This window comes from Zootoca vivipara, chromosome 5 (genome assembly GCF_963506605.1).
Source record: "Zootoca vivipara chromosome 5, rZooViv1.1, whole genome shotgun sequence".
NCBI classification, from domain to species: Eukaryota; Metazoa; Chordata; class Lepidosauria; order Squamata; family Lacertidae; genus Zootoca; species Zootoca vivipara.
In genome coordinates, this window is record NC_083280.1 from 85,870,071 (window position 1) to 85,897,129 (window position 27,059).

At 43.4% G+C, this 27,059-nt stretch overlaps 1 protein-coding gene across 2 annotated transcripts; it reads right to left on the reverse strand.

Annotated features, from left to right (window-relative positions):
- On the reverse strand, window positions 1-27,059 carry LOC118096344 (neurotrypsin). Of its 2 annotated transcripts, XM_035138051.2 has the most exons (15): window positions 26,645-27,059; window positions 23,776-23,821; window positions 20,807-21,043; window positions 20,216-20,339; window positions 18,512-18,684; window positions 17,140-17,287; window positions 16,829-17,007; window positions 15,381-15,522; window positions 13,503-13,705; window positions 11,620-11,761; window positions 10,540-10,754; window positions 9,267-9,345; window positions 4,857-4,979; window positions 4,211-4,491; window positions 1-2,776 (listed from the first exon to the last, which is right to left on the reverse strand). In XM_035138051.2, exons 1-15 carry the CDS (start codon window positions 26,732-26,734, stop codon window positions 2,466-2,468), a joined length of 2,493 nt encoding a protein of 830 aa, XP_034993942.2. In that variant the 5' UTR covers window positions 26,735-27,059; the 3' UTR covers window positions 1-2,465. The 2 variants fall into 2 exon arrangements, with proteins under 2 accessions (XP_034993942.2, XP_060131051.1); XM_060275068.1 differs by lacking the exons at window positions 23,776-23,821; window positions 26,645-27,059 and having other exon boundaries at window positions 15,381-15,525; window positions 20,807-21,062.

Sequence of the window (27,059 nt, forward strand, 5' to 3'; positions counted from 1 at the left end):
TTCTTCTTTTTTGTAATATTTATTTTATTTACAAATATACAAGTAAACGTAAGTGGAGTCAAAAAGGCACTCCAAGAAGGCAGCAAATGTACTTCACCATATCTGTTCTGCAGAGATCTACCCCTAGGAGCCAACTCAAATCCTTCTCTTTGTCTCTTCCAAAACTGCCACATCCACCACTCCCTCTTTACCAGGCTCAGAAGAAACTCAGTCAAACATTGTTTATTAATGGCACAAATTTATATCTGAAACTTGAACCACGATGGGTTCGTGACCAATAAAATAAAAAATGCACAATAAAACAACCAATAAAATAAATAATAACAACAAAACAGCAGAACGGTAAAACCATATATTAAACCCAGAGCAAGGTAAAATCCAGATTATTTTCTTAAAACAGTATCTTAAAAGGGAAGAGCACAGAAAGAAGAAATGCCATGGTACACTTGCATCAGCACAACTGGACACCTTCATCCGCCCCAGCTGCAACAAAATGTGTCTCTCCTGTATCAGTCTCTACAGCCACAGCAGGCACTATAATTCTCCAACAGTTTTGATGTCATCCCCAAAGGTATACTCCTCCATTGTCTCCCAAGACGCCAACAATACAAACAGATCTTTAAAAGCCCTGGACATATAAAAAGTTGGCACCCCACAAGCCTGGAGTGGGGGTATTTCAAAGATGAATGCTGCTGTGGACAGGCTCTTTCTCTGCTCATCGCCTGCCTTGTTTCTGACGTCGGGCTCAGGAGAGCTACTGAGGAAGATCTCAACATTCAGGCAGTTCACAAGAGCTCATGTCAGCTGACCATTCTGGGCTATGAACCAACAGGCTGCCTCACAAAGCAATAGTTAGCCAGCAATGTAACACACAACACACAAACACAAGCATAAATCTGTGGTAATTTGCATAACTGTTCATCTAATGTGTAAAAAAAAAAACCATTTAAGAAGACACAGGTTAAAGTTTCCAGGTAGTATATATTTCAGAACTCATCATCCTATGGTGCTGACCAGCTGGAGTGTACATATGTTATAAAAGAAACGAGGGAATAAAATGAATATGCCACATTTCGTTTCATTCATTTCAGTTAAAATGGCACAAACACTTTAAAGTACTATGTTTTCTGCTGTCTCAAGGTTTTGTTTCTCTGTCCAGCCACACTAGCTTGGTACATTTGTTCATGATCACAAATCACAAACTTCTGCCTGTCTTCCAAAGCTGCAATATATTTCAAATGCTACTCTCCAAAACTGTTCTCTTGATATATGTAACATCTGATATGTTATGGTGTTAAGGAGATATGTAGAAAAATGTTAAACATGGAGGGAGAGGAGAAGTCAGACATATCTCCCAATCAGCACCCTAAAACTTTCTCACTGACCTGAGGGGGAAAACTGAAAATATGGAAAGGAGGAGTCTGTGAGAGAAGCAGAAGTTCTGTGGAAAAAATAATTCCCCTGACCACCCAGGAGAGCAATGTGAGATTAAAAGCACAATAGCTCAGTTCAGACATCATGCCAAATCATGGTTTTCATTAAACATATTCTAAAGTTTGCAACTTCCAAGCATACAAAAGGCAAGTCACTCCCTGCAAACTCCTTATCCATTTTTGTTTTCTCAGAGCAATCCGTTCCTACATTCCCTTCTCTTCCTGTTGCTCAGCAGCCTCTAAACTAGAGGTTGCTAACCTGTGACCCTACAGTTATTGTTACAGACTCCAGCTGCCATCTGCTCCAGCCAGTATGGCCAGTGGTCAGGGATGATGGGAGCCCAACAACATCTGGAGGGCCATAGGTTAGCCATTTCTGCTCTAGATGAATCTAGAGACAGAGAGGTGTCTATAAAATCAAGCATTGCACCAACCCAAGGTTAGCATAAACCATGGCTTGCAATTCCACTTCCAGCAACAGTTTATAATTCTGTGTTGTCAGCTAATTGCAAACCATGATTTGGCATGATACCTGAACTAAGTCAATATCACCCTTTATATCTGCCTAAAAAGAGAGATTGAGAGGGTGAGTGTAAACAGAATAAAGCAGGTAGCTGAAACCATACAGGTGAACAACACAGAGTAATCTAGGGTAGCAAGAGAAGCAGTTTGTGTGAATGGACACACCATAAGAAATATTCCATCTAGCAGCACCATGGAATATGATCAAGCCCATTCTCCCCTGTGCCCTGAAGAAGTGTGGCAGCTCTTTTGGAAAGAGTGGTATTGCCACCACTTGTTATTTCAATAAACAGAACTTTGTATGAATAGCCACAAGGATGTTAAATTTTCATTCACTGTCTCCTATCAGTAGCATAAAATCTTTTCTTGCTGCCCGCTTGAAATGAACCTTGTTTAGGTACCAGCAAAAAACAGACACCAAACCAGAGACAAAATGAAGACATTCTTCTAAACCACTGCCCAAATACTGCTGAGTAAAACAACACAAATCCACCTTTGGATTGAATGGTCTTATATCAATTTGGTCACCTTCTTGATCCAGGGCACAAATTTGCTGACTTTTGTGTAAACACCAGGAGAGTCTTTTCGCCCACACCCATATCCCCAGGAAGTGATCCCTAGAATTACCCAGTGTCCACCTGACCTTTGACACATTAGTGGCCCCCCACTATCTCCCTGACAGCTGTCCACCCGGTTATCTTCAGAAATGTTTCCAGCGCACAGCATACGATTAGTGAACTTCTTTCCATAACGGGATTTGCACACTCTTCTTGGGAGTAGGGGCACCAAGCCCTGGAGTAACGTCCTTGAGTATGACCTCCCTGAAACAATAATAGGTTATATATCTAGTACAGTTCAGATAACCAAAAATCCTACCCACCAAACACAACTATTGTTCTCTTGCACAATTTTGATTAGGTTAACACGGGGGAGGGGGATCCTTCCCTAGGCCAGGATGATATTTTAATGCAATGTGAAGGGGATTTTGATGTGATCTTCTTATACAGTCATACCTTGGATCCTGAACGCCTTGCAACTTGAATGTTTTGGATCCCAAATGCTGCAAACCCAGAAGTGAGTGTTCCAGTTTGCGAACATTCTTTGGAAGCCAAACATCCGATCTGACGGGACTTCCTCGGCTTCCGACTGAGTGCAGGAAGCCGTGCCTTGGTTGCAGAACATTTTCGAAGTCGAACGGACTTCCAGAACGGATTGTGTTCGACAACCAAGGTAGGACTGTAATGTGTTGGGATCCCGTGGTTTTTGGTCTTTTGATGGTGCAGAGGAGTGGGTTTAAATAAAAAGTTGGCAAAATGCTGGACATGTTTACAGGACAAGTTACACAAAGGTTAACTGTAACAAGCATCATGTGTACTACAGTGTCTAGTAACTTAATTCTGTGAAGTTAACTGCCCAAATCCTTGTACAGCAGAGTGATCTTGCAGTGGTTGCTGGAGCACTGCTTCCCACATGCCGCTGATCATAGGAAAAGAATCAGGGTGATCTGGGGACATGCAGACTGAGATCTGGGAATAATCCATGTGTATTATGTGATCATCTGCAGAGTTCTATAACACCAGGGTAGCTGACCGCCTATTCAGTAGTGCCTATCTGGGATTATCCCTCTTAAACCTTGCAACTATGAAAATATAAACAGAGACCTGCATAAATTTGTGGGCGCATTTCCTGTGCACTGCCTTTCCTGTGCCTATTCGTCCTTCATACACTCCCAACATCTTCCCAAGCACTTAGCAAATACACACAGTATTTACACATGTAGTTCACATACCGCTATGATACAGACACACCGCAGTCATACACTCAGTCTAATCAGCACATTTGATGGCATTGCCTGTCCCTCTATTTCCCAACAATGGCATATGGGTGCATCTGTTCCCAGGCATTATGCTCTGGCAGTTTTTAAAGCTTCCAAAAAACTGGAAGGTTTGCGAATATCTGAATAAATGCCCTATCAGATGAGTAGGGAGGGTATTTAAATTAACTGCCAGAGTTCTCAACCAATGGCTAGTGCGGACTGTGTTTACCTCCGTCTTTTTCTTTAGCAGAATTTAAAATGAATTTAGCAAAAAGACTGTTTTTCCTGCAAATCAGATTGTTCTGCGCTTGAATTTGATGCTGAATTTGTCTCTATATAGTGAGCACCCTAAAAGATTATCGAAAGCTGAGTAGAACAGACATCCCAAATCTTACCATCTCTTTCCATGTGAAAAATCCTGACACAATCTGCAACTTACCTGTATCTCCCCAGCCAGATATGATGCAGGCCTGTCTATCTATAGAATACTTCTCCTTCCTCTCAGGAAGGCAGACAGGAAGGACATGGTGGCTGAAGGAAAGACAGTTGCCACTTTTGCCCCGAATTCTGACTAAAGCAATGTCATTGTCGTTGCTGCTAGACTGGTAGTTCCTATGAAGGACAATCTTCTCCACCGGCAGCTCTCTCTCGAACTCGTCCCTCACACCAGTATGGTGGTCTCCCACACGCAGCAGGTAGCGCCGTACATCTACTCCAAACCTAGCCGCGAGAGAATGATCAGTCAGCCCATTATTCATCCATAGAGATGACTCACCTTTTTCTCCCTTTTCTTGTTCAGCGTTGAAATTTAGATTGCAGTCTCCCTGGGCACAGACCCAGCTTTTCTGTTCATGATATTCTGCAAGGCATCATGTTAACTGATGGCACTAATGTGAATACACAAGATCACTATCTCAAGACTGCCACTCTCTTGTGTTCACAAAAGGTGGCCAATCGTGGGCTCTTTTTACTTAGGTAAGTATTTTAAGTGAGGGCCATAGGTTGACAGTTTTGTGTTGGGGACAGAATGGCAATCGTGCTTTGCACTTCGGTACCTTAAGGACTCTTTGCAAACAGCCTGTTACCTTTTGAAGCAATGTGCTGCTGTCAGGACCCAGCAGTTGCTGATAAGAGTCGCTCCGCACAGCAGACGAGCATCTCTGTGAAACCCCTTTAGACGTAGCGAGACCTGCCAAGGCCAGCCTCCTCTGAAAGAGAAATGGGAGGCAATATGAAAAATACAGAGGTAGACGAAATAAAGACAGAAGGAAGGGTCATGTGAAGGATGCTCCATGCTTCATTAATTTGCATTTTTTTCTTAAAGAAACTCTGTTAACTAGTGGCACAACCTTCTAGAGTAAAGTGAGTATCACCAGCATAAATATCATGACTGCTAGCAGCACTGAAATGAGCTCATTGGTGTTTCGTGCTGTACAGATACAGACAGCAAGAGGTCATCACTAAGGGTATTCAACTGAAGGCTCGCGAATAAGGCAATAAGAGGATGTGAAGAGAATGCACCTGCTTAGGTCCTGCCATAGCACTGGCAGAGGGGACTGGGGGCAGGACAGCCAAGGCAGTTTCATTTAAAAAAAAAAATTAAATAAACTTTATTAATGTTAAAACACAAAATACATCCAGGATAGATCAACCACCATCATACACATTCTATTCACACATATCACACAATTATCTAACATAAACAAATTATAACATTATCTAACATGAACAAATTATAAAACACAATAATAGTTTTAAAACTAAAAATTTCTTATCCTTGTAATTCAAATCGAATCAAATAGCTAATACATCTCTCCATTATGATACTTCCACTTATCTGCACCTCGGTCATCACCTATTCTTTTTCTACTGCTTCTATCAATGTTCTGCATTTTCTATGTTTTCAATTTTATTATTCCATATTTCTTATTTTCACTTTCTTATTTTCAGTGCCCATCATTAGAAATGAATCCAAGATTTTATTGTGGGGCATTGTTGTTTCATATAATTACTGAATTTTTCCCAATTTTGTTCAAATTTTTGTTTGTTACCTCCTCTTATTATATTGCTTAATCTTGCTAAATCTAAAAATCCAAATAATTTTTCTTGCCATTCATTCAACTTCGGTACCTCTTCCTTTTTCCAGTATGCCGCTATCAATATGCGTGCCGCTGCTGCGGCATACATAATTATTATTTGATCTTGTTTTTGGATTTCTTTGTCTACCATCCCCAGTAGGAGGTTTTCCGGTTTCTTCTTCAAATTAACTTTAACTATTTTTCTTAGTTTCCTCAACAATTATATTCCAAAGTGGTTTAATTTTATCACACTGCCACCACATGTGTAAAAACGTTCCTATTTGCTTTTGGCATCTCCAGCACATGTTACTTTTTGTTTTATATAGTTTTTTTTATCTTAACTGGTGGCATGTACCACCTGCGGAACATTTTGACCATGTTTTCTTTAATATTTTCCCATGCTGTAAACTTCCAGGAGTTTTCCCACAGTTCTTCCCACTGATCAACTTGGATTGTCTTCCCCAAGTCCACTGCCCATTTTATCATAGTTTCTTTGTCAAATAAAAAAAAAGGTCTTTGTCAAAGGTCAAAGCCAAGGCAGTTTCAGTACCGAATCTGGATCAAAATGGATCTAGATAAAGGAATCTAAGAAAACCTAGAGGTATGTAAGCACCTTGCCCCCAGATCCAACCTGATGACACTTGGAAAAATAATCAGAGTTCAGAGACCATTGCTTTCAGAGTGGTTTCAAAACTGCCTCCTTTCATAACAAGGCACTAAACACCTACTGGGCTCAGTAAGCCATCCCTCCTCTTCCCAGTCTTATGAGCCAAGAGGCACACAGAGCAAGCAAATAGGCAATATATCACATTCCTACAAGCAACTTTTCTGTTGTAACCTCGGGCCTCAGTAATGAAATTCATTCAATAAATTATGGCTGGAGTCTGCCCAAAGCATCCAAATCATGATGGATTCGGATGCCAGCATATATATATATTTAATTCTCAAAACACACCGCAAAAACGATGTGCCACTTATGGCTTCTTAAAACCAGCCCTTAGGCCTACTGTACATAAAGAAAGCCCCAAACCACTCAGAGTAACTCCACTGGGTGGCACTGCATAAATGCAATACTGGCAGGAAAGGGTTTATGTTTTTGTCATCACCATCATTGACACAGTACAGGCTCAAATGCAAGATCTCACTTGTATTTTTTTAAATTTGGCTTGAGTTTCCCATCACTTGCATTTGAACCATCTTCCTGTCATTGTCCCAAGCTCCCAGGTATAACATTGCTGAATAGACTCTACTCAGTGGGAAAGGACACGAAGGAGCAATTACCGGTACCTAGGTTGGCCAAGTATTTTCTTGCCTAAGTCATCTTATTTCCAAGAAGAGAGCACCATTCAGTTCCAAAGAAGTATCTACATGATACTATTTCTTACAGTACGATTCTATACATGTTTACATAGAAGTAAGTTCCACTGAATTCAGTTCCATTTACTCTCTAGTAAGGGTGCTTGTAATTGCAGCTGGGCAGCGCAGTCGTATGGTATTGCTACACCAGTGGCTGCAAACAGTGGCACATTGGCATAATGTAGCCACAATCTTAAGCAACAAAGTAGACAACAAGATAAAACCTGCTTTAAAGGAGAGTCCACGTAGAAACACTAGCAGACATTCCCTCGGTGTCCTTAGCAATTCTGATGCCACCCACAGACCACTGCGTTGTCGTGCATCCCTGCTGTCACATTAGCCATGCATGAAAGGAGCCGATCAATGCACAGCAATGCCCAAACGACCCAATGACATCACCCTACACACCATGCATACAAAGCACAATGCGCCAGCAACCACAAACGCAACCCCAGTGCAGACAGCTGTGCCACAGCAAGCAGGAGCCCAGATAGACACATCTGAGGCATAGCGTCATGGCCAAACAGATGGAACTCAGGATGGACAAATAGTCCCAACCAGAACATTTCCTGGCACTTACATATGTCAGAATGCCTGTGAGCGTGCACAGATCTTTTAACCAATCATGGTGCAAGTCTTTTGGTGAGGAAGGGGTTTAATCTCCCTAGGTGAAAAGAAGGGAGAGGGTGTCTGTGTTGCTCCAGGCAGGGAGACAATGAGTGGTTATTGTTTTTCCTGCTGCTACTGGGTTGTTTTCATTTAGTGGACCCATTTCTCTATACTGTACATGATTACTGGTTAGTTATTTGTTAGTTCAGCACTGGAGTTTTTGATTGATGCGAGAACTCAGTGGAAGGCGTGTAGGGAAATTGTTGTCTGTTTAGTTTTTTCAGCAAAGGATGAATACAGGCGTATTAGGCAGGGTTACGTTCCCAGGTAGCGCATGTATACATCAAATCGCTTCTAGTGAGGAACAACATCTAAAAAGACGAACTCTGCCCAAAATCCGCCCAACTACAATCGCTCCCTCCAAACCTCCTTTCTCAAACCCCAACTATTCACAGGCCTTAAAGGTCAGTGCAAAGGCTCCTGGGATTGCAGTAGCAAAGACTCCTAGGACTGCTAGCTGTTTTCCTGTGCTTTTCATGCCATTTTTACAGTTTTCCTGCTCTTTTGGGGTCGTTTTTGCTCCTTTTGTGCCTTTTTGCAGTTTAAATCACTTATACATTATTTCAAAAACTTATGTTGTGTGGTATGGCTTAATTTTTTAAATAAAATGTATATGGAATAAATATTGTCTGGAAATCATACTTGGGCCCTCTTACATACCGTAGAAGTTTTTTCCATGTGCAGAGAACAATAAGTAGCCCAGCAACTGACTTGTACTTCACATCTGGTGGGGGAGGGGTTACAGTCCTCCAATGCACCCGAAGCAGCAGAGGCTAGCTCAGGGAGTACACAGTGCAGGGTCAGATGACATAGTCCTCCGCAAAGTGCCACCTTACTCTGCCTAATGGTAAAGCCGGCCCTGCATATGTCCCATCCTGAAGACAGCAGAAGTGAGCAATACAAAAGGGCACCTGCCCAACAATCAAGAGAGCTGGATCAACTACAGGTTTTATTGAGCAGCACTAGGAGTGAGCAAGCATAGAATTCCAAATGAGTCCTGCCTAGTTAACTGCATTTTCACCAGCAATTTGCAAAAGACCAAAACAAAGCACAAAACCCGCTCTTCAATTTGCTCAACTATCAGGAATCTCGCCCTTTGACCAAATGATTATGCATGGTTAGAAGGGATTAGAAATAATCCTAAACACTACTTGGGAGCAGTGTTAATCTTTTGCTCTGGGTAATTCATGCAAACCTCATGAGGAACTATGAAAGGTCAAATACACCCAGATTAATCCATTTTTCTATCATGCAACAGAACAACTGGGCTAGGAATATAAGAGGCTGCCTTATACCAGCTCAGATCGTTGGTCCATATAGCACAATATTGCATTCCCCATCTAGCAACATCCTTATTATTATTATTATTATTACAAGTTGCAAGTGAGGTACCTGAGAGATTTGTTTCCACCAATTATCCTTTTTCTGCGGTGGTGAAGCAAGCGCCGTCCACACATGCCGAATAGCGAACCTGCCAATAAAGCCAAAGTGATTTAAACACATAGCCTCACATCATAGCCCTTCAACACAATCTGCCGGTACTCCGTTAATGAACATTTTGCCCTTGTGTAAAGATTTTGAAAAGATAATACCACTTTAATTAAAAGACAACTTTCCCTTCTCTTGCACCCCGAACTTGCATGAAAATTTCAATAGATTAAAAGTAGGGGAAATGCTTATAAGTCATGTCAATACAGAAAACTAAAAATTAAAACAAGAAGAGTCTGGAGAAGCATTTCCCCACCCATAAAAACAAAGCACCGGAGAAAATAATTATTTCGGACAAAACAAAACATGCACGCTGAGCATACTTTTTGGAAAATCGATCTAAAAATTAGTTGCAGCCATAGGCAGGCATAAAGGTCATGGACACTTACGGTGTTGAGAAACTTGATGTTGTAGTTGGAGGCAGTATCAGCCTTAAGTTGACAAAAACCCTTAAAACTTCTTAAAACACTAACAAATGTATCATGGCATAATCTTCCTTTTAAGGACATACTTTTGATAGCAAATGTTGGTGGCGGTGGTGACAATGCTAGGTTGCAGCACCATGGTTGGCAGAGGGAAGTACCATGGTTGGGAGTGGGAAGCCTTATTCTGGGGCCTTACCAAGAAGTCAACAAGCTATTGCCAGCGGTGGGTTCTGAAACAGGGAGTGTCAGGGAGCATTAGGACTGATCTGTCCATTGGGTAATTCACACACTGCGAAACAATTAAGTGGGATTGAGGAAGGATGGGGTTTTAGGAATCTGGCATAGGGGCCTGCTTTAGAGGCAGGGACTAGGGGCCTGAATAAAAGGCTACAAAGAGTGTGGATGTCACAAATAACCCTGTTCATCGGGGTTAACTTGCTGCATATTGTCATTCGTGTGTTTGTGTGTGTGTGTGTGTGTGTGTTTTAGGGGGTGAGATCGGGGCCAAGGGTCATTGAGAGTTTGTTGGGGTGTTTTTTCACCCTTTCTTCCCATGTTGTTTGTCTGGGGGGGGGAATACATCCCACAACTAGCTATTTGCCTTTGGGGTTGCAATTTGCTGTAATGCAAAGCTGCTCTTTGTCTAATGAAAGCCATGATTCAGTCTAGAAGCTAAACGTCATGCTAAAGTCTACACACAACCATAGCTATTGAAAACGGAGAGAGAAGGGTATGGTTAATATGCCACACACCTGCATTTGTGTTTGCCTGGTTCTCCTCCTCCTCCTCCTCCTCCTCTATGTAGTCACAGATCACTCCGACATCTTTCCAACAGCTGTGAATGTTGCTCTCGTGGGTGACGCAGTCCCCCAGGGTGTGCTCAGTGCCTCTGCACTCCACCTTGTCTAGATGGATGGGTGCGTGTCCTTCAGCAAGGTAAGCCATGGTCTGGGCTTTTGCAGTACCACTGCAAGGAGGGAATCAGTTGAATGGAACATCATGGAAGACAAGCTTCTGCGCTTAGACAAGCCCCTCTGAAAATCTATCCCCATCAGATTATGGACTCCCTGGCCCCCTAACAATCCAGGTCAGAGTATGTCACCCACTGGTAAGAGGCAAACCGCCCCAAACCAAAACTCAAGGAAAGACTCCCTCGGAGCAGGGAGATCATAAGCAATGCATTCCAAACACCAATACTTTAACACACCAAGGTACCATTAAGATCAGGCCATTTCAAGGACATGGACAGCTAATTAAACAATCTATGTCCTTTTAAAGTGAGGAAGGGGAGTATTATTTAGTTTGTTACTATGTTGTGTATGTTTGTGTAAATTGCTGCAAATTGCTGTAAATAGCCCTGTGATCCTTGGATGAAGGGCAGGATATAAATTTAATTCAAAAATAAACAAAATAACCAGTGGCCCTACAAATGTTGTTGGATCCAGCTCTCCTAAGCCCCAGTTGACAGAGCCAATGACTAAGGGACGACTGGAGTTTTTCAGTCCAACAACATTTGGAGAGCTGCAGGTTCCCCATGCCTGCATTGATCAGTCCTGTCCTCACATAGCCAGAGAGGAATCAGCGCAAAGAAGCTGCAAGAAAGAGCGCTTTACCAATACTTGAAAAGACCCCTTGAAGAATGAGGGGACAGAGCTCACTTGAAAGTCCCAAGAGGCAAAAGAGGGGTATGAATAAGAACCTGTGGATTTTTGGGGGAGTGGGCATAGCAAGCCTTACCCTTCTAAAAGCTTCATCGGGCAAAACTAGCCATTGACCATGGACTTTGAATATTCTACCCTCCAACCTTAAACAATACATTGTAAATCAATTACCTGTAACCCAGCTGCCTGCAAACTACAGCTGCATCTCTATCTGTCCAGCCATGGTCACAGACACTGCCCCACTGTCCATTCAAGAAAACTTCGACACGCCCCTCTTTGGTGCCGTTCCCATCCACCAGCCGCACAGGGATCCCTGCATGTTAAAAAGGGCACCATTTAGAACACACTAAAGAAAGAACACAACAACTGAATAGCGCAATATAGTAGAGCTGTTGTTGTTTATTATAATTTATTGAACTTATTAGTCCCTTTTTAAGTAAAAGTAACTTGAAGTGACTTATCAAAAGGCAACCCATACATTGAAACCAACATAAAATGAAGAGTTCGTCCACACTTTGCTTGTCCCATTTCTAGAAAGCAAGGGTCCAAGTGGTTTCCCCCTTTCCCTGCTCCTTTTCCAGGGAAAACATACTCTTTAGCTTTGGATCAGAGTAAGTGGTGGAACTAACACACCCCACCCAGAGTTAGTATGGAGGCAAGCTCTTCTTGTAAATAAGATCGGCTTAATTAAAAAGGGGGAGGGGAGGGAAAGACAGATAGAAAGAAAGAACGTGTTTGGGAACCAAGAAGCTCCATTTGTTGTGGAATTTAAATAACCTGGCCTGAAATTAAGGAAGAGAAATAGATAAAATGAAGGAGAAGGAAACAATACACAGGTCACATCCATGCCGTTCATTTAAAGCACATGGCTTCCTCAAAGAATCCTGGGAGCTGTAATTTGTTAAGGGTGCTGGGAGTTGTAGCTCTATGAGGAATAAACTATAGTGCCAAGGATTCTTGGAAGGAAGCCATGGCATGAAGTGGTGTAAGGGCACTTTAAACATATGCTGCAGATGTGATCACACTTGATTAGAAAAGGCTAACTGGCATCCATTCTTCTGAAGTACAGTCATACCTTGGAAGTCGAACGGAATCAGTTCCGGAAGTCCGTTGGACTTCCAAAACGTTCGGAAACCAAAGCACAGCTTCAGATGCAGCCACGGAAGCCTCGTCAGACGTTCTGCTTCCAAAGAACATTCACAAACCGGAACACTCACTTCCGGGTTTGCAGCATTTGGGAGCCAAAATGTCTGAGTACCAAGGTGTTCGGGATCCAAGGTATGACTGTACTAATTCCCTCCTCAGCTCATTTGTCTGATGGGATTAAACTAGACCCTGATGTTGGGGAAGATTGAGGGCACAAGGAGAAGGGGACGACAGAGGATGCGATGGTTGGACAGTGTTCTCAAAGCTACCAACATGAGTCTGACCAAACTGCGGGAGGCAGTGGAAGACAGGAGTGCCTGGCGTGCTCTGCTCCATGGGGTCATGAAGTGTCGGACACGACTAAATGAGTAAACAACCACAACAAAAGGGAAGCTAACAGCAAGGACAGCTCCAGATACACTCTCTAGGAGCGAAACAAGATGCGACGCTTTCATTTGTCCTGTTCACATGTGGGATGGAGTGGGTGGGTGTGCACCTAATTCTTAACATCGAAATGAGGACGTGAAAGAAACAAACCAAGTCTTGTCACTCGCCATATTACCTCTATCCTGTTCTCTCACTTTCCTCGCAGACCAGCTGCGATTAGAGCCAGTATCCAATAAAAGCACCTCTAGCAATGGAGAGGAGGCTTCAGTGTCCCCCGTGTGCGTATCCCTTTTAATGTAAAAATTAAATCCTGCCCCTCTTCGATGTGTGAACAAGGCAGATGCATGCACAAACAAACCCCTATCATGTCCACTTGGCCTGAAGTAAATGGATAAAAGAAGGCCAAGTACTTTAGGCTCTACAGCCCAGAATCCAAATGGATTTCCCAGCAAGGGAATGTGCTGCACAAACTTGCATCAGCACCAAGCTCTACCTGCCTTGGAGAATCCATAGCTAGTTACCTGTAGCCTCTTCAGTGATCCTGTTGCTATCGGGGGAGCAGTGGACACCCACGTCCTCTTCGTGTGAGCAGTCATGCTGCCCCCAGTTGCTGTGAGGGCAGTCAAAGAGCGACAGCTCACTGCCTGTGCAAGCCACATCATCCAGTAAGATGAAGCCTTGTCCAGAAGCAAATTCCCCCTCTGCTGCCAGCTGTGCAGGGCCACTGGAGGAAGCAAGCAAAGATGTTAATAACAGATCTTTTCCTCAAGAGATTCCTGTGCAGAGCATCCGTCTTAACCAGCAAGGGCTCAATATCCCTTTGAACCCATCAATGCAAAGGAAGGTCCTGTAGATATACTTTCATACGGGGCCCTGCAGATACATGTGCATATACTTGACAGTGTACCCAGGAAGCACTGGAAGGCCTGCTCTCTGCCTTGCAGGCCTTTTCCCGCCTGGTCTGGGAGGGCAGGGCCAGGACTGACTCCAGCTACAAAAGTTGAGGCTGCGGAACAGACTCTTGGGCTGTGGCATTGTTTGGAGGGCTTGTTGTGGGTAGGGGTTGCTGTTGGGTTTTGTACCTTTATTATAGATCTTGTTGTGATTTATGTGGAAATTGGTGGTGTATTTTTTATGTTTTATTTATTGTTTATGACTACTTTTTATGTTGCAGTTACATATTATTTTCATGTTGTAAACAACCTTGCGCATGGGTAGGCAAATTAAGGCCCGGGGGCTGGATCCGATCCAATCGCCTTCTAAATCCATGTTTTTACATGAGTAGAATGTGTCCTTTTATTTAAAATGCATCTCTGGGTTATTTGTGGGGCCTGCCTGGTGTTTTCACTTGAGTAGAATGTGTGCTTTTATTTAAAAATGCATCTCTGGGTTATTTGTGGGGCATAGGAATTCATTCTTCTTCTTCTTTTTCAAAATATAGTCCAGCCCCTCACAAGGTCTGAGGGACAGTGGACTAGCCCCCTGCTGAAAAGGTTTGCTGACCCCAACCTTGAGCATGGCTTGAACAGTGCAAAGGTGACGTACAATTATGTATGTATGTATGTATGTATGTATGTATGTATGTATGTATGTATGTGTGTGTGTGTGTGTGTATGTATGTATGGGTGTAGGAATAAATAATTGCCCCGTTTCTCATTTAACTCTAACAAAACAGTGTTTTTCACGAGGACTAAAGACATGATCCTTTGGTATTCTTAGCTTTCACTTCTCTCATTTTTCTCTGTTTCACCCTCATAGCTAAAATCTGGATTCTATGCCCTGTATGTATACAGACTTGCCTTTTTTGCTTATGTTATTCTGGGTATGTTGATGGTATTAGAATAATAGCAAAAACCCTAATATTAATCATACATAGGATTGTGCACATTTTGTAAAAAAAAAAAAAATTAAAAATTTGTGAGCTATTGTTTCTTTTGGAGACTTAACATATTTAAACGTTTGTATAAAACAGAAAATCTGCACCACTTCCACAATCTTCAAGATGTTCCCTTCTTACTGAGGGCAATCCACAAAAGTAGCATCAGGAGTTGTATGTTGCTCTCCAATTGTGAAGTCAGTTTTTATATGCAAGGTTTTGTCTTGATTCAGATACGGCAACTAGCCATAGTTGAGGAAGATTAACTATGGTTTGGTGCAGTGACTAAGATAACAAACCCTGGCTTCTTGCCAGCTAGCAAGACAGAATCAGAAACTGTGGTTTGAGGTGAGTTTGCAAACCATGGGCTCTGCTAACTAGTTTGTCATAATTGACCCACACAGCTGGCCAATCTAAAACCCCTTTGAAAAATAAAATAAAATAAAACAAAACACACACACATACACACATACACACACACACACACACACACACACACAATATTATTTAGACTTGCATTTACCTGAAGCCAAGCTGTCTGCAAGCCACCTGGGCATTAATACCTGTCCAGCCATCATCACACACGCATCCCCAGCTTCCATTGTGGTATACCTCCACCCTTCCTTCATTCGGTTTGTGGCCTCCAGCCAGTCGAATAGTACCTTCTGCTAGCATGAGAGAGAGGAGGATAGGCAAGTGATTAAGCAGGAAGATTCCTTCCCTCCCATCCTATGATCCTGAATACTACACACAGTCCAAGAGGTGAACACACCCAATTATCTTCCAGAAGTGTTTCTTGGCAATAAATCTTTCAAGAGGGACAGCTTAGGTGCCCCATAGCAGGCACCCCCAAACTCGGCCCTCCAGCTGTTTTGGGACTACAATTCCCATCATCCCTGACCACTGGGCCTGTTAGCTAGGGATGATGGGAGTTGTAGTCCCAAAACATCTGGAAGGCCGAGTTTGGGGGGTGCCTGCCCTATAGCCTTCTGCTGTAGAGCAAAGCCAGGAGGTCCTGATTACTCCAAACCATGACAATGGCTCTATATTAAAACATAGCAGCTACAATGTCAAGCCCAAGTCAAATACTTTTAAATGCTGTTTATTTTAATGAGACCAAGTTAAGCTTGTGTTTCATGCACGCACTTAAATGAATGAAAATTAAATGCACAAATATAATATGATAATAAATAAGTGGGGAAACACCAACAATGTGCTGCCTCAGATGTTTGTTTCCCCCCCCCCCCCCGCATTTGAAGAGAGAAGTCAGCACTGAAATCAAATCTCAGAATCTCCACTTTATTCGTTTTCATATTATCATGTTTTTAACCTCTCTAGCTGCACCAAAGAGGCTGGAAGTATTTAATTTATTATCTATACATCTGAAGATTGTGATTGTGGGGCGGTTTACAATATAAAAACACAACAATACAAAGCATAATAACGAACAAAAACAATACCCCCCACATATTATTTCATTTATGTTTTCCCTAAAGGCTTGAGCCAGAAACTGGCAAGGAGGTAACAAGGCTGCATTCATTACATCCTCCAACTTCAATCTTCTTATAGCAGCTTTCCATTGCTCCCCCTCTGTGTTTAGCACAGAAGCTCCTGTGTATATACTTCTATAAGGAATCATGGAATAGTGAAGGGAGCAAACTGCAGCATTTGGGGACAGGAAACCCCTTCCTGAGCTGAACCACTTTAGACTGCAGGTGGGAGCTTATCTAAAAACAAAGTCATCACCCTAAAAAATAAAGAGATTACTGCACATAGAAAACAGGGAGGAGGCTAGGCTTGTCTCCTTCGTTTACTAGTTTTATACGCACAGAGAATCTGGGAGTCCCAACCAGCACTCAGAAGTGGTACAATGCAGCCAGAGATTTGCCATCTGAATGAGAAAAAGGGTTCATGAGGGTCTGCCTCCAACAAGCCGCATGTTCTCTGCAGAAGTGTCAGAGGCACCCGTACCTGCAAAGGGGTCACAGATTACGCCTGCATCTTCAATGTGGTCACAGTTGTGTTCTTCCCAGCTACTTTTCTTGCACTGGTCCAATGAAAGCTCGTTGCCTGAGCACTCGACGTCATCCAGCAGGATTGGGCCCAAGCCCTGTCCAAATTGAGCCCAAGACACGGCCTTTGGGGATCCGCTTGGAGGGAGACAAACATTGCACAAGGTAAGGACCCACAGTTACTTCATCATCACACAAGAAATGTGATCCAGTATGGCAGCTTTGCGTCCATAAATGTCCCCACATAAAGTAGAGGCATTGACAGATTACCTGAAGCCCAGCTGTCTGCAAATCACCTCAGCATCTTTGTCATCCCACTGGTCGTCACAAATGGTGCCCCAAAGGCCACCATGATAGACTTCCACTCGACCCTCAAAGCTCTTTTTGCCCCCCACCAGACGGAGCGGAGATGCTACACCTGCTCTTCAGGAAGGGAGAGACAAAAATAAGAAAGAAAGAACATGGAAAGTAAAATAAAAACTGACTTCTCGTAGCAAAGGACAACAGTCATTTAGCAATAACAATAAAACCTTTTGTTTTTATTTTTTGTTCAACGAACCCCTCGTTGCTTCAGGGGTTATACTCCTAATATTTCTACCCCTGTAACAGGAGTTACAGGAGAAAGGGGGGCCATAATCAGAGCAAACAAGAATATTCCTCAAGAAACTAAAGGATCTATAGGGATTGGGGTGAGCATCGAGTGTACATGGTTTCAAACACCAGCAATGGGAGTGCACAGCACCAACCTACTGTTGGTTCTAGTACAGCAGTGGTTCCCAACAGGTGGTCCGGGGACCCCCAGGGGTCCGCGAGCTATGCCAGAGGGGTCCGCAAGATGCTATTAGAATAAAAAATATATTAAATATATTTCGTATGATAACAGATTTTTTGTTTTGGCCGCTTCCTGCATGAGCAGAGTCTAGCGCAAAACTAGAATTAGATGAGGCAGTAGTTCTGCTGTATGCCGTTAGGTGGCGCTTTACAAACACTACTGTTTTGCAAAGAGGCAGCGCGCGCATTCTACTAACGCTCACCTCCCCAAGATGCTTTGCGCGCGTCGGCTTCATTTGCAGGTACCCTGTCTTCTCCATTCCCCTCCCTCCTCCCTGGCGCGCGCTGCCTCTTTGCAAAACAGTAGTGTTTGTAAACAAACCTAATATTTCAGAAATAATGGACTCAAAGGACAGATTTAACTCATCTCATTAAGAACTGAAAATTAAAACTAACTGTATACTGATGGAGTACTCTGTTGTAACTGTAAAAAAACGTATAAATATAAAATATAAAAATACTCTTAATTTGGCTCTCACTTTTTAATTTTAGGATTAGGAATTAATGGGGGTCCTTGTCACAATAGCGGCTCGATGAGGGGTCCTCGAGAAAATTTTGTTGGGAACCCCTGTAGTACAGTATATGGAATCTGCAGGTTTTCATAACGCTTCAAAATCTTCTTTGACAGTTGGGTAATGAAATATGGAAGTTGTGTTCGCGTGTGCATCCTGGGCAAAAATACCTGTGTTGTGCCTTTTTCAGCACCGTTAAGAATGGTTTGTTGCTTGCCATTTTGCTAAAAGGGCTGGAATGGTCTTTTGGGTGTGCTTATACTTTTAGTAAACAAAATTAAATTAATTCTCTGGCTTACCTTGCGGTGGGGCACATTTGGCCACAGCATTTCCATGCTTGCAGGTTCTGAACATCTCTTGGTAGCTACATTGCAACAACATCTTCTCATCCCCACGGCAGTTTGTGGACTGTAGGTGGAAGGGTATTGGACCCAAACCAGAATAACTCTCCCTTTGGGCTGTGCCAATTTCGCTGAGCATGCAATAAGTCCAATGGAGATTAAAAGTCATAGTAGTAATAATAACAACAAAATACCATAACACTGTACTGGTGCTCTTTTAACATTGGCTCCCAGTACATTTCCGAGCACAATTCAAAGTGTTGGTGCTGACCTTTAAAGCCCTAAATGGCCTCGGCCCAGTATACCTGAAGGAGCGTCTCCACTCCCATCGTTCTGCCCAGACACCGAGGTCCAGTGCCAAGGGTCTTCTGGCGGTTCCCTCGCTGCGAGAAGCCAAGTTACAGGGAAGCAGGCAGAGGGCCTTCTTGGTAGTGGCACCCACCCTATGGAACGCCCTCTCACCAGATGTCAAACAGAAAAACAATTACCAGACTTTTAGAAGACATCTGGAGGCAGCCCTGCTTAGGGAAGCTTTTAATGTTTAATAGATTGTTGTATTTTAATATTCTGTTGGAAGCCGCCCATTGTGCATGGAAAGGGGGTTGCTGATTTGGGTGCTGGTGTGTATGTACAAATTAAGTCCCATTTTTAGATACAACATTTTCTTCTTACATACTTTAAACAATCCAGTTTTTACTTCATTGTTGACTTAAGAATAAGTTGCAAAAGCTCCCATAAGGAACTGAACTGCATTGTTACAGAAGAGGTGAGATATGCATAAGCAAGAGTGTCAGAGGATCATTCAGTTGCTCCAGCCCAACTGGGAAAAGTGCTACAAGTTTTATTTAAATGAAGACTACCTAAGCCCACATATGTTATTCCACTCTAGGGAGGCAGAAGCTCTCTCTCCATTTGTGATTGGTTTGCCATACTTGCCCTACTCCTTGGTGGCCCCTTATCCTTGGTGCAAATTCGAACTGAGGTCAGCTTTTCCTCACATTGGGGTTGCGGGAATTTTATATATTTAGCCTGCCTTTGTCTCTTTGTCTATTTAGGAATGAGTAAAATGTTATGCATGTTTTCAATAATATTGTTATGAGGTTTTTTTGGGGGGGGGAGGCAGGGAGGAAGTAGACTGTATGCAGAGACCCTTCTAACCTCTGGATCCAGCAAGTGTTAAAATATCAGCCAGGCTAGCTTCCTGTTTGAGGTGGTCACCTGGGTGACAGGCCATTAAGGGAAACAAAGGGAAGGAGCTCTGTGTGAGATGGCAACCTCAACTCATGGTTAGTTAGAAGGATGAAGACATAGTTAGAGCTGAGTTGCAGTGATGTGACCTAGAAGTAAAGCAGCAAGCTGGAAAGAAAGTCAGAGCAATGTTTTAGAGCTTGATTGATTGATTTCTGTCTGAGTCCAAGGCTGTGGCTATGGGAGAAACAAGACCTTTTGGGGGTATTAATGCCATGAACCTCTCCATCACAGGCTCAGGGTTGATATATGTGCAAATGAACCATATATCATAAAGAAACCACAGTCTCCACTGTGCCTGATTCCAAAAGGAAACAGAGATTGGGGTGGCATGTAAGAATATCAAGGGAATTATGGCCTCCAGCATCTAGCATAAGAAAGAGGTGCTGCCTCCCCACAATGAGACATCCCTACCTGAGTCCCAGCTGTCTGCAGACCACACTGGCATCCCAGTCTGTCCAGTGATCCCCACAGATAGTGCCCCATAGCCCACTGAAGTACAACTCCACCCTGCCACTTTGAACCAGTCGGACGGCACCTGTATCAAAACAGAGAGAAGCCAAAGACAATTGCACCAAATCTTTGAAAAGGCTGAGCAACTTTTAAGGGCAATCTCCCCACACCAAAACACACACACAACAAGGCAAGGCAAGCAAGATCCTGGATCATTTTCGAGTTTGGGGCTCCATCTTCAGAGCCGCTCCAGCCATGAAAACAGGTTCCTAGAGAAAGACACCCAGGGTTGCAGCAGAAAGAAGGGAGACAGTTCCTAGATTCTTAGGAATCAAAGTATTATCACCTTGGCAACAGCCGAGACCACCCTCCTCCTCTTTTTCCTATTGCTTCAACCTCATATTTTCTTCTTTTGCAGCCACTGACTTTCAGGTCTTTTGAGTTCTTCAATGGGAGGTGAGCAGTTCCTTCCACCTTGCAAGCATTCCTAGCACATAATGTTGCAGTCACCTCTTTAGAAGAGTCAGTGGCAGTGACACACTTGGTACTCACCTTGGCTGCAGTCACAGTTGGCCCAGCCTACGGCTCCAGAGGCAAGTTGGTAGAAGCACCAAGGCGTGGCGCCACCTTCTGGATTCCTGCAGTAGTTGTGGTTCCCTAAGCCCCGGTTTGGATACTGGTGAACGTAATCAGGAAAGTCCAACCAGTTTAAGCACGCCGACCCAGACAATGTCACAGATAGCGAGCCGTTGTAATATCCTAAGGGCTCCAACTCACATGCACCAGATACTGGAAGCAGAAGAGAAAAAGAAAAACTTGGTTTAAGTTGCCTCTAGGAACAACTTAGGCAGAAGTGCCAGAAGCAAGTTATTATCTTTCAGTTTGTTCCTCATCTGCAGCTAGGGCTGAGCTGAAAACGCCCATTCTTTCTGTGGCCTGCAAAATGCAGTGACATTTCAGCCATTTGTGGGGTGGAGGGGAGGCACCTGGTTGGCCACTGTGAGAACAGGATGCTGGACTAGATGGGCCATTGGCCTGATCCAGCACTCTCTTCTTATATTCTTTGGCAGTGCTGGATTATTCAGTTGGCGGACTCAGCATGGACTCAGGGTACCAGCAAAGCAGAGGCACAAAAAAGAGTATGCTTTTGAAATAATTTGACATTTGATATATATATATATATATTTAAAAAGTGTCAAAGTAGTCATCTAGAAAAATTTGAAACGAGCTACTTTAATTTATGCATACATGTGCCATTTCAAAAAAATAAAAGTTTATTTTACTGTTTAGTATTGATTTTGTGGTGAATGGCACATGGGGAGGCACCATAAACTTTGAAGTGTTTAGAACATCAAGAAATTGGGGAGGCTCGCTTAATCAAAGACTTGTAGGATTGGAAGGGAGCCAAAGGATAATCCATTCACACACCCCCCCTAGGAACCACAGGTAAAGAATCCCTGGCAGATGGCCACCCAACCTTTGCTTAGAAACCTCCAAGGAAGAAGAGTCCACCACCTTTCAAGGGAGTTCGCCCCACTGTTGGACAGCTCTTCCTGCCAGAAAGGTCCCCTAATGTTGGAATCTGGTTTTTCACAATTTGAATCCATTGGTTTGGGTCCTACCCTCTGGAGCAGCTGAAAAGAAGCTTGCTCCCTCTTCCACATGGCAGCCCTTCAGATATTTGAAGGTGGCTATCATATCACATTTCAGCCTTCTCTTCTGCAGGCTAAACATACCCAACTCCCTCAACTGTTTCCGCGTAAGGCCTATATAAACTACCTAAACAAGACACAATTGAAAATAATAATTTCAGAGGTAAATATTCTCTTCCATTGTATGGAAATTTGACAACAGGACAGCAAAAATGGATTCCACATGCCCCAATGGTGGCCAGGAAACTGATACCTGATGAATTGGAAGACTAGAGATACGATTCCCCGTAATCAATGGCTTGACAACATTGGCAGCATATGAACTTACGGACACAGACTTTCTTTGGATAAATACAATGATATTTGAAATGAGTTTACACAGAATGTATTAGGTTATTGACAATTATGTGGGCATTAGGATAATAAGAATATACACATCTGTATATTAATGAACAGGTAATGTGAAAGTGTTTTTTCTCTTTTTTTCCTTACTCCCTTTTTTCTTTCTCTCTCTTTTTTTTTACTCTATCTTTTTAGAAATAAAATTATGCAAATTATTATTATTTTTTATAAAACCCTGTTCGTTGTAAGTCTTGATTTCCAGACACATTATCATCATGGTCGCCCTCCTCTGCCCATGTGATGGCAGCCATTTCTCTTGCTCCCTTTCTGTTTTTTGGAAGTGGCATTCCTCTATTAGCACTCTCACCATCGCCACTTCGAAGTGCCTCACTATGTTATGATCATGACATAGCATCATCCTAGAAGCATTGCTAGGGCCTGGGAATGGCAGCCCACCGTGGACAGTAGCACAGTCCAAGCATTGTTCCAGAGGCATGTTTTGGGGAGGAAACAGTGCCCCCCCCCTGCCAGAGCCCAAACAATGCCTCTAGAATGGCATTACATCATGATGTAGCATCATTCCAATTGAGGCTTTGTGGGGAACAAGGAAGCAGCCTGCTCATAAGTGGTGGGGGGAAGCAGCTGCTGTCGCTTTCTCCCCAGTAAACCCCTCACCATCGCTCCCAACTATGTTCCTTCATGTTCCCCGTCTCTTTAAATCCACCCACTTATCCACCCCTTTTCATAGTAAGGGTTCCATTGGGAACTTTCAGGCCAGTGTTCTCTGTTGAGCCTGTGCCCACTATTCTATGGGTGGGTTGAAGAAAAGGGAAAGGGAAACTGGTCCAAGCTTTGCACCATGAAAAGCTAAACTGTCTGGCCTGCATAAATTTTGAAAATGTATGCATATTTTACATAACGTTTGCATAATGCAAGGCAACGGTGCCTTGCCTTCTGGAACTCTTGCTAAGCCTTCCACTCCGGTTCGTGGCTGTATCGGAGAAGCCCAAGCCTGAGAGCTTCTTCCCTTCCTGCCTGGGAACAGAAGTAGTTCTGCTCATTAGGTAACGCTGCCACAGGTCATCCGACCTTGAGATAGGAGTGGATTCTCGGGGCTATGGGGGATTAGTATTTGAGGGAACACGCACCTCTTCCTTGTTCCATTCTCCCATCCTGAAGTCTTTCCACAAAGTTCAAGGAAGGAAGAATCTTTTAAATCTCATGGTACACACACACTCTCTCTATCCAGCAAGCCAATCCCCCCTCTCACACACACACATTTCCCTTTTTATTAACCAGCGAACACCCTCAACATGCTGCAGGCCTGGCTGAGACATTTCCATTTAATTCCCCCCACCCTTATTTGAATTTGCAAACTAATATATTTTGTCCCCTTGGTATTGCTTTGCTTCCAAATTGATCGGCATGGGACCACACAGATTTGGTTGCAGAAATAATGTTGATAAGGACAAAGACGAAATTAGAGGGAATAACAATACCTAAATTAATTTTCTGCTGTATTCTTACCTGTGTCCTGCAAATTATTCTGATTGGGCTGGGATCCCAAGAAAGCCTGCAAGGGGGGCGGGGAGGGGGAGGAATAGCAAACATGCAGAGATGATTATCCCATAAAATAAACATAGATTTTTGTCCCTAATGCTGTGAAGCCCATTAACAGCACAGTGGAAACATGCGTGCATTCCCAGGGTCGCCTGCCTCCCTCCTTGCTGTCATTCGTTTGCACTTTCATACATTTGCACTTCTGCCTAGGAGCAACTAGATGAATAATTGCTGGGCTGCAGGGGCTTTGCTCATGGGCTGCTAAAAGGTTGCTCATCCATACTTGGAGTTTATGTAAGTGCTCTGGGAGCAGGGGGAAGTGGTGGAGAGAGGCTGCAGATGGCAGCTGAAAGAGTAATTATTGTACCTACCACAGAGTAATGAATGGTCCACATTGGTACTTGTTTCCGTAATTTAGGCAAGTTTCTCTCTCCATTGTTTTTGGAGAAAACAGGTCACCAAAGAGGGCACCTCCCTGTTGCCCTGATCTCCCTGCATTGACCGGGCAGAATACTAAATGCTTCTAAGAAGCTTTCCCATCCACTAAATCAAGAAGGACCTGCTAGAATCATTCTCAGAAGTGCAGGGCTAGGGCTAGGGCTAGGGCTAGGGCTAGGGCTAGGGCTAGGGCTAGGGCTAGGGCTAAATATTTTGTTGGAAGCCACCCAGAGTGGCTGGGGAAACCCAGCCAGATGGGCGGGGTATTATTATTATTATTATTATTATTATTATTATTATTATTATTATCAATAATAATAATTTCTGGGCTGCAGGGGCTTTGCTCATGGGCTGCTAAAAGGTTGCTCATCCATACTTGGAGTTTATGTAAGTGCTCTGGGAGCAGGGGGAAGGGGTGGAGAGAGGCTGCAGATGGCAGCTGAATGGTCCACATTGGTACTTGTTTCCGTAATTTAGGCAAGTTTCTCTCTCCATTGTTTTTGGAGAAAACAGGTCACCAAAGAGGGCACCTCCCTGTTGCCCTGATCTCCCTGCATTGACCGGGCAGAATACTAAATGCTTCTAAGAAGCTTTCCCTTCCACTAAATCAAGAAGGACCTGCTAGAATCATTCTCAGAAGTGCAGGGCTAGGGCTAGGGCTAAATATTTTTTTGGAAGCCACCCAGAGTGGCTGGGGAAACCCAGCCAGATGGGCGGGGTATTATTATTATTATCATTATCATTATCATTATCATTATCATTATCGTCATCATCATCATCATCATCATCATCATCATCATCATCTCTGGAAGTCACAATTCAGGGGTCGCTCACTTGAGAGGCCCATAGCTAACAGACTCAGGCAGGGGGGTTGGTAGGGTAGACAGATGCAAAAGAGGACAATATTCCGACGCCTTTAATAGTGACAAAATACACTTGCAAAATTCCCTCATTTGTACAGCTCTAAAGAGTACTGGAGTTCATGTCCTCTTTATCATCTTTGGCTCTGGTCCTGCTGGTCCAGCTCATATGGCTGGTCAGCTCATTGTTGGAGTCCAACCTGCTGCTCAGGGCAGAAGTCATTATAATTCTGAACAATGATATGCTGGGCATAGCTGCTGAGCAGGTAAAGTCCATCCCCTGACCTATAAGAATTAACCCAAATCTGTGTCGTTTTGAGCAGCCCACTACCCTGGGGATGGACAGGACTGTTTCTGATTCTTCAGGTGAGGAAATGATCTATGCTGCTGGGGAATTGCTGTGAGACCAGTGAGAATCTGGCTAACTGGGTAAGGAGGAGACATGTATCTGATTCAAGAAGACTTTGGGATAGTGGAATGGCATCTCATTTGAAGAAGAGAGATTTCATTTTACTTCTGTCCTTTCTTCATGACCAAGGTTGATTGATTCAGCATTTATTTGACACTGAAGAACAAACCAAAAGCACCAAGCTCTCTCTTTCCCACACACAAACCTGAAAGGACACCCTTCATAGCTTTGAAGGCCACGTTTGCTTGAAATTGCATTGCTTCTTTCGTCTCCATATGTTCGATTTAATGGCTGCTGGTGCAACTCAGTAGCTTGCAAAGCTTTAAAATGTTCTATGACTACCATCTACTGGACAAAGAACTGTTCACAGTTCCAGACACACACAAACACAAAACCACCTGTCCCAATTTCCCCTATTTCATAAAGTACCATTTCCATTGTACATAAACAGCAGCAAAGAGAAAATGATCTCTCCAAACTGAATGAATGGACAACAGGGAAAATGAGAACCAAGGTACCGTATGTTAACTTTTCAGTGTTCAAAATTCCAGCATGAATGAAGATGCTACAACTCAGACTGTTAGGGAGCAACACCCTCCTTTGCTATTTTACACACACACACACACACACACACACACACACACACACACAGCATTGTAAAAATACTGACAGAGTTAGATACCTTTAACCATTCTAGCACCCACCTAATACTTTCAGTTTCTGAGTCCAGACCACACACCCATTTATCATAAAACAATCAACCAGCACTGGAAGAGCAAATCTCTAATGCGGCATTTGGAACATGGGAAATACATGCAGTCAGAAGAAGAAGAAGAAGAAGAAGAAGAAGAAGAAGAAGAAGAAGAAGAAGAAGAAGAAGAAGAAGAAGAAGAAGAAGAAGAAGAGGGGGGGGAAATAACACTGGTGTAAAATACCGTGATTCCCTTAAATTTGGCTATATTCTCATGACGAGAAAGGAAATTCTGAATACAACTCTTCCCTAACCGCAGCACTTGCCACCCCTTTCGCAAACCTGCCTGCGCAGCCCAGATTGCATTTTCACAGCCACATTTCCATCACAACATTTAGCAGCCAAGAGACTTAATTCTAAGTATATGAAATCTCCTACCTTCACAGAGCCAAGACAGGGGAGCAAATGCAGCAGCGGGAACACTTGGAGCAGCACCATCCTTCCACAAACAGTGAGCTGGTTTTTCATGTTTCACATTTTCCCTCTACTGCTGAGCTGATCATCTGGGCTCCTGCTCCTCCTCTGCCTCCCCTTCAGTTTCACAGGGGCTAGGAGGCTCCTATCATCTCTGTGCAAGGAAGAGAGCAAAGGGGTGGGGAAGATGGAACAACACCAGCCTGGGGTGCTTGCTTTTCTCTGCCTCACCTTCCTTTTTCTCCCTTCTCTTTTCCTTCTCCAAACCAAGGGAATACCATGTGATCCAGAAGTTCTGAACCAGCTTTGCAAATAACAAGGGGCAAGTGTAGACGAGCAGAAAGCAGCCTTCAGGTTTCCAGGCTGCACTCTCTCTCTC